We start from the raw sequence: 8400 nt of genomic DNA, 5'->3' as shown, positions 1-8400 counted from the left end.
CCATTGTCGATAACAGGAAATACACAAGCCGTAGGCTACACCATAGCTCAAAGTGGCTACTTCGGGAATGTGTGCTTGCATGGGAAAGATTGTATGTTTCAAACATTAATGTTTGAGATTTAATTAATATATATATATAAACTAGGCACATTATGGCATTCATTAACACAGGCGTCACTCAGATGTTAGTACGGTGTTGGTATCATGTCATGTCAGTCAGACGTTCAAAGCTCGGTAACAGCCACATTGTGGTTCTGTTGCCTAGGCTGAAATAAGTCTCTTATCACCCCACATAGCAGGTAGCTCAACGAGTCTGTCAAGTTGTCAGACGCACGCATCAGTTCTTAATGGTCGATTCATTTCAGGAGTTCATATTGTTTCTAGAAACGTTATTGTAGTATGTATATTCGCGCGCATGTATTGGGCTATAGAGATGTTTATGATGTAGCCTAACATACGCTGGTTTCAAGATATACAGAACGAAACGAGGAAGGAGCCACGCGCTCGGGTAAGCGCAAATGTTTTAGTAAATTTAGCAAATTCTAGGATCCACATTAACTTTTTGCTTGAAATGTCAAATATGTTTTGCATTTCTTTATTAGCCTACCTGTGAAAATGTTTATAAATATTTATTGTTTCAAAGTTTAAACAAATGTACACATGTCTAACATCTTTCATTGCATTAGTAATGAGTCTCTACTAGAGCCAGAGTTAAAGCTGCAATATGTAAATTCTTGGGCTACCCAAACAAATTCACATACTTATAGATCATAGTTATAGAGTTACCGATCTGTCATTCTCATTGAAAGCACATCTAAGAAGCGGTAGATATATTTTATGAAAAATAAGGTCCCACTATTGTTTGTAGAGAAACGCTATAAAGCGTTTTCCTATTGAAAAACGATATGCGGGAACAATAGAGGAAGAGAGGAGCATGTCAGGTCAGAGGCAGTAGAGATGAAAATGCATTATTGATATGTGCATGAATTTTCCATAATGCTGTCCTGCCTGAGCATTTGAAATGGAACAAGTATTTTGGGTGTCAGTAAAAAGTACATATTTTCTTTCGGAATGTAGTGGATTAAAAGTTGTAAAAACCTATAAATAGTAAATTAAAGTACAGATACCCCCCCCAAAAATGACTTAAGTAGTACTTCAAAGTGTTTTTGACTTAGTTACTTTACACCACTGGTCATGTGTTAATGTTGCTGTTGTACGTTTACTATACTGTATTCTTTTTATTTATCTTATCAGACATGACACAATGGAAGTTCCGTCTGGAAAAATATATTATATTCTAACCTATTCTAATCTAGGGCTGTAACAGGCTTCTTTTTCATGTCAAGTATGAATGAGTGCGAATATTTCACATATTACGTCTTTATTGTCCTTTTTCTTGAAAATAGCGTGGAATTTCCTGTAACCAGGACCATGTTTAGTGATGTAGTTCATCCAGAATGTGTGAATCCCATACTATGGAACTGGCCAGGGTAAATTCAGTTCAATCTCCCTTTCCTCTTGGTCTCAGTGGCTTCCCATTCCTAAATGAATGTCACTAGGGTGACAAAATAGTTATATAACATTTGGCAAAGCACCAGTCAAGATATCATGTCATATAATAAAATAGAAATATATATATATATATAAGATAATATAATATATGCCATTAAGCAGACGTTTTTATCCAAAGTGACTTACAGTCATGTGTGTTTTACAGTCATACATTTGATGTATTGGTGGCCCCGGGAATGTTGTATCATATCATCACCATTTACACGACTTTGATAATAAATGCAATGTAAAGCCACCAAGTAGGGTTTATGAAGACTTCATGAAATCTCTATAAAGATTTATAACCTCATTTGTTGTTAATATAAAGTGGCACTCCTTTTGTTATTGTCTGCTATACTAATGACATTAGTCTAGATGTGACTGGAAATATGGTCATCAACCAGCAATCATCATAAACAAAGCGCAGTTACCATGTCGGAAATGTCTGACAAGCATGTGAATGCGACACGTGTTGCTGCTTAATAGCAGACCAGAAAAGGCTGGTGACACAAGTGTTCTAAGACACTTCCTGTATGTGTCATAGTTGATGTGTGTTTTATGGTTTCTATAGATACAACTGTATTTTATTTAGATTTTACAGTAAGTTGTTAAACTCTCAAATATGGATTCAGTGAATCAACAATTGCACAGACTGGATAGGGATACAGCTATTCATTTCACCTGACAGCGACAATAGACATGTCCAGAGTCCTCCTACTGACTACAGTTGTACCAAAGTGAACATGACAGAGTGATTCTTGAAATATGAGTCTAATATGAAATATTTTTCTCACAGAGGGAGTTGCTTGCTTTAGCAGAACCAACAGTGGAGTCAACCATGGAGATGGAAGAGGACATGACAGTGAACACGACAGTGAACATATCGACAGTCGATAAAATAACCTTTCTGGACTCTGAGTTCCGTTACACCCTCTTCCCAGTGTTTTACGGTGTTGTGTTCGTCCTTGGTCTGATAGCCAACAGTTACGTGCTGTTCGTGCTGCAGCGCCTGCGCAACGCCAAGGCCATGAATGAGATCCGCATCTACATGGCCAACCTGACTGTTGCCGACCTCCTCTTCGTGTGCGCCCTCCCCTTCTGGATTGGCTACTACCACCACCGCGGTGACTGGCGCTACGGCGACATCCTGTGTCGTGCCACCGGCGCATTCTTCTTCATCAACACCTACTGCTCCATCCTCTTCCTCGCCGCCATCAGCATCAACCGTTACTGGGCCATCACACGCCCGCTGGATGCCGCCTCGTCTGACCATTGGCGCCGCGGGGTGGCCATCACGGCGGTCATCTGGGCGCTCACTCTGTCCATGTCCGTGCCGTACCTCTTGGAGACGGGCATCCAGGTGGACGACGGCAACGTGTCGCGCTGCTTTGAGGGCTACCACGACAAGACTGACGACGAGAAGCGGACTGTGGCCACCACCCACCTCATCATCGTGGGGTGCTTCATCTTGGTCTTCTTCCTCGTAGTAATCTGTAACCTGCTCATCGCCCGTGCCCTGCTCACCCAGTCCCCTACCCAGACTCGGGGCTCCAGTTCATCCCAGCTCCGGGGGGTGAAGGGCCAGGCCCTGCAGATGCTGTGTGCCGTGGTGGGGGTGTTTGTGGTGTGCTTCCTCCCCCACCATGTGGTCCAGGGCCCCTGGACTCTGGCTGTACTGGATATCAAGGAGGGCTGGGGCAGAATGGACTGGGGCCAGCGGACCAGGCAGTGGCTTAACGATGCCCACCAGGTCACCTTGATGCTGATGGGGCTCAACTGCCTCCTGGACCCTGTGGTGTACTGCTTCGCCACCAGGAAGTTCCGCCTGTACATCAAGGACAATCTGAAAAAGATGGGGAGGGGCAAAGGATGCTCGGAAACAGCCATCACACACATTTCTATGGTGGAGTGCAAGAATGTGAGCCAGCGGCTCCATAGAGAACAGCAGCAGCTGAAGGTTTAAATCTCTAGATGACATGGTATTGTAGATATTGTGTCTATTGCTAATGCTGTTGTTAGTAACCACATCCCCAGGATGCTTCATTCCATCACACCCACACCTAACAATGAACACATAGTGCAGAACATGCACTCTGCTATGTAGCCTCATGTTCATTCAGACACATCACATGAACAGATGCACCACCACACAGCCCCACCCAGAGTGTGGTTCCCCTCTAGATTTCCTTCCTGTAGGGATTTGTCCTGGCCACTGTGCCAGCTATAATCAGTGCTTTAAAGAATCTTTGGACCATTGATTCTTTGTTTTCACATTTCAGATGTACTGTACATTGTATCTCACAATGTATCTCACACTTTGTTATTGTGATTGTGAATTTAATCACGTTTCTTCCTGTTCTTCCAGTGTAATCAGAGAAGAGAAGCAGACGTTTTATAGGGAACAGGAGCTTCTATAAAGGATTGCGAAATAGCTCTACAAACTCAGTCCCAAGCCACTAGACTAGATCCTTAGATAAAATGGAGATCAAATTACATTTTAAATATCACATGCACTGAATGCAACAGGTGTAGGTAGACCTTAGAGTGAATTGCTTACTTACAAGCCCTTAACCAACAATAATCCTACCACTATTGGAGCCTTCTAAATTGGGTGCTGAACAATAGTCCTACCACTATTGGAGCCTTCTAAATTGGGTGCTGAACAATAGTCCTACCACTATTGGAGCCTTCTAAATTGGGTGCTGAACAATAGCTGGTTGTGAGCAAGGAATTTAAAAAATCCTTGTTCTTGAGCACCTAATATGGACACATTAATAACAATAAGCTTTTTAGGATGCTGGCTCTCCGTAAAGTTCATGCATTTTGTGAAAAGCTAACCTTTGTAATGAAATTAAACTGTAATTGCCAAATGAGCTATGCAGGATTGCGTTGATTTTAGCCTACAGATTATTTTAGCCTACTCTCACATGTGGTACGATGTGAAATTGTATACGTTTTGCAATTTTTGTAAGATTGCAAATTAAATACTGTGAGGCAAAAAGTACTTTCGGTCACACTTTTATTTGGACAGTCTGGATAACCCATCTAGAGATTCTGTACATACTATGAATAAACTATCTGTTGATAGGAAATTGCTTGCTAATGTTACGCTTATGGTTAGAATAAGTGTTAGCTTAAGGGTTAAGGTTAGGTTAAGGGTTATGTTTAAGGGTTAAGGTTAGGATAAGGGTTATGTTTAAGGGTTAAGGTTAGGATAAGGGTTATGTTTAAGGGTTAAGGTTAGGATAAGGGTTATGTTTAAGGGTTAAGGTTAGGATAAGGGTTATGTTTAAGGGTTAAGGTTAGGATAAGGGTTATGCTTAAGGGTTAAGGTTAGGATAAGGGTTATGTTTAAGGGTTAAGGTTAGGATAAGGGTTATGTTTAAGGGTTAAGGTTAGGATAAGGTGTTATGCTGGTGAATGAGGACCCAAAAGCGACTTAACGAAAACAGAGTCTTTATTCCAGTATTTGACAAAAGTAATAATCCTGGATATATCAAGGAGAAAACAAAACAGGAAAACTGAAATCCACTCGTCAGTAGCGAGGACTGACTGGAGACTCGACCATAGACTGCAGGTTGCTTCGGGAAGGCACCGACCGTAGCAGACTAAGACACCTGCTCACACGCAGCATCTGAAGAAGATAAAACACGACAGGGCGAGACAAGGACACAGAACAGCGAACATCAAACAAGGATCCGACAAGGACAGAAGCGGAAAACAGAGGGAGAAATAGTGGCTCTAATCAGAGGGCAAAATAGGGGACAGGTGTGAAAAGAGTAAATGAGGTAGTAGGAGAATGAGGAACAGCTGGGAGCAGGAACGGAACGATAGGGAGAGAGAGCGGGAGAGGGAGAGAGGGAGGGGAAGAGAGGGATAGAAAGAGGGAAAGAACCTAATAAGACCAGCAGAGGGAAACGAATAGAAGGGAAGCACAGAGACAAGACATGATAACCAATGACAAAACATGACATAAGGGTTATGTTTAAGGGTTAAGGTTAGGATAAGGGTTATGCTTAAGGGTTAAGGTTAGGATAAGGGTTATGTTTAAGGGTTAAGGTTAGGATAAGGGTTATGCTTAAGGGTTAAGGTTAGGATAAGGGTTATGTTTAAGGGTTAAGGTTAGGATAAGGGTTATGTTTAAGGGTTAGGGTTAGGATAAGGGTTATGCTTAAGATTAGGGTTAAGTGCTAGTGGATAGTTGAAATGTTAGTGATATTATTGTTACAGCTACTTATTGCACAGAATGAGGGAATAATACACTTCACTGCCCTTTTTAAGAGGCTGGTAACCATGTGATGAACTTGATGACTTCTCAACCGCCAGCTACTGAAGTATTAACAGAGACGTGACGGTTATGGAGTTAATAGACCTCTGGTATAAATGTTGCAGTAACTGTAACTCTGTTTTTGATGCATTTAAAACATATTGTGTAATACGCTGTACTGCATTCTCAATGTAAATATGAACAAACAGATACATTACAGTTCAAAAGTTTGGGGTCACTTAGAAATGTCCTTGTTTTTGAAAGAAAAGCTCATTTTTAATCCATTAAAATAACATCAAGTTGATTTGAAATACAGTATAGACATTGGTAATGTTGTAAATTATTATTGTAGCTGGAAACGGCAGATTTTTTATGGAATATCTACATATTATGAGCAGCCATCACTCCTGTGTTCCAACGGCACGTTGTGTCAGCTAATCCAAGTTGATCATTTTTAAAGGCTAATTGATCATTAGAAAACCCTTATGCAATTATGTTAGCACAGCTGAAAACAGTTGTTCTGATTAAAGAAGCAATAAAACTGGCCTTCTTTAGACTAGTTGAGTATCTGGAGTATCAACATTTGTGGGTTTGATTACAGGCTCAAAATGGCCAGAAACAAATAATAAATAATAAATAATAATAAACAAATAATATTATTGTTCTGAGAAATGAAGGCTATTCCATGCAAGAAATTGCCAAGAAACTGAATATCTCGTACAACACTGTGTACTACTTTCTTCACAGAACAGCGCAAACTGTCTCTAACCAGAATAGAAAGAGGAGTGGGAGGCCCCAGTGCACAACTGAGCAAGAGGACAAGTACATTAGTGTCTAGTTTGAGAAACCGACAACTCACAAGCCCTCAAGTGGCAGCTTCAATAAATAGTATCGCAAAACACCAGTCTCAACGTCAACGGTGAAGAGGCGACTCCAGGATGCTGGCCTTCTAGGCAGAGTTCCTCTGTCCAGTGTCTGTGTTCTTTTGCCCATCTTTTCTTTTTATTGGCCAGTCTGAGATGTGTTTTTTTCTTTGCAACTCTGCCTACAAGGCCAGCATCCCAGAGTCACCTCTTCATTGTTGCCGTTGAGACTGGGGTTTTACGGGTACTATTTAATGAAGCTGTCAGTTGAGGACTTGTGAGGCGTGTCCAACTATTCCAAAAAAGGCCCGTTGTTTTGCTTCTTTAATCAGGACAACAGTTTTCAGCTGTGCTAACATAATTGCAAAAGGGTATTCTAATGATCAATTATACTTTGAAAATTATAAACTTGGATTAGCTAACACAATGTGGCATTTGAACACAGGAGTGACGGTTGCTGATAATGGGCCTCTTGTACACCTATGTAGATATTCCATTAAACATCAACCGTTTCCAGTCTCAATAGTCATTTACAACATTAACATTGTCCACACTGTGTTTCTGATCAATTTGATGTCATTTTAAGGGATATAAAATTGGCTTTTCATTCAAAAACAAGGACATTTCTATGTGGCCCCAAACCTTTGAACGGTAGTGTATATTGTTATTGAAATGCCTGTTTTTTGTTTCAGAATATTTCTTTCATTCAAAGCTATTATATTATTATATTATATTATTATATTATTATTATTATTATATTATAAAGCTTCCATTAAAAGATTCCCGAGAAATATCACATCAGCTCGTTTTTTTTGTATGTGTTTTTAAATTGAACCTTTATTTAACTAGGCAAGTCAGTTAAGAACAAATTCTTATTTACAATGACGGCCTACCCCGGCCAAACCCAGACAATGCTGGGCCAATTGTGTGCTGCCCTATTGGACTCTCAATCATGGCCGGATGTGATACAGCGTGGATGAATGCAGACAAACAAGAAAAAGAAGACTTTTCAAACCTCTTTACTTTTTAGAGATCAAGTCTAGCTTCTCTTTAAATATGAAACAATCTAACTCTCTTAAGGATAGTTTGTCTGACACAGATTAAACATAGTCCTGGATGAAAAATCATGTTCAATAGAGTATAATAATAATAATAATAATATATGCCATTTAGCAGACGCTTTTATCCAAAGCGACTTACAGTCATGTGTGCATACATTCTACGTATGGGTGCTCAGTTAAGTCCAGGACTATGTTTAATCTGTGTCTGGGAAACTGCCCCACAGTGTTTTAGAATGAGCAAAGGAGGATTTAACTACAGAATATTGACATAAGATGGCGCCGATACAGATGGCAGCTAAGCTCAAGTCCTTAGGAAACTGTGCAGTATTTTGTTTTTATGTATTATGTCTTACATTGTTAGCCCAGAAAACCTTAAGTGTTATTACATACAGCCGGGAAGAACTATTGGATATCAGAGAGACGTCAACTAACCAGCACAACCAGCACTACGACCAGGAATACAACTTTCCCAAAGCGGATCCTCTGTCTGCACTTCCCAGGGCATTTGAATTGATTCCAGAGGCCGACCCAAAACAACGACGTCAGAGGGGAGGGTGCCGGAGCGGTCTTCTAGTGAGGCTTCAGATGTGCGCACACCACCCGCCGCTTCCGAGGATAATACTCGCTAGTGTCCAGTCCCAAGTTAACAAAGTCGACA

At 40.7% G+C, this 8400-nt stretch overlaps 1 protein-coding gene across 1 annotated transcript; it reads left to right on the top strand.

Annotated features, from left to right (window-relative positions):
* The first annotated feature begins 326 nt into the window (after positions 1-326).
* On the top strand, positions 327-4777 carry LOC124002065 (platelet-activating factor receptor-like). Its single transcript, XM_046309311.1, has 2 exons — positions 327-508; positions 2348-4777. The coding sequence occupies exon 2, from the start codon at positions 2390-2392 to the stop codon at positions 3512-3514; it is 1125 nt and encodes a 374-aa protein (XP_046165267.1). The 5' UTR covers positions 327-508; positions 2348-2389; the 3' UTR covers positions 3515-4777.
* Positions 4778-8400: the final 3623 nt, after the last annotated feature.

The sequence above is a fragment of the Oncorhynchus gorbuscha genome, linkage group LG17 (assembly GCF_021184085.1).
Source record: "Oncorhynchus gorbuscha isolate QuinsamMale2020 ecotype Even-year linkage group LG17, OgorEven_v1.0, whole genome shotgun sequence".
Lineage (NCBI taxonomy): Eukaryota > Metazoa > Chordata > Actinopteri > Salmoniformes > Salmonidae > Oncorhynchus > Oncorhynchus gorbuscha.
The sequence above is the reverse complement of the archived record's forward strand: the minus strand, read 5'-3'. Positions and strand labels throughout refer to the sequence as shown.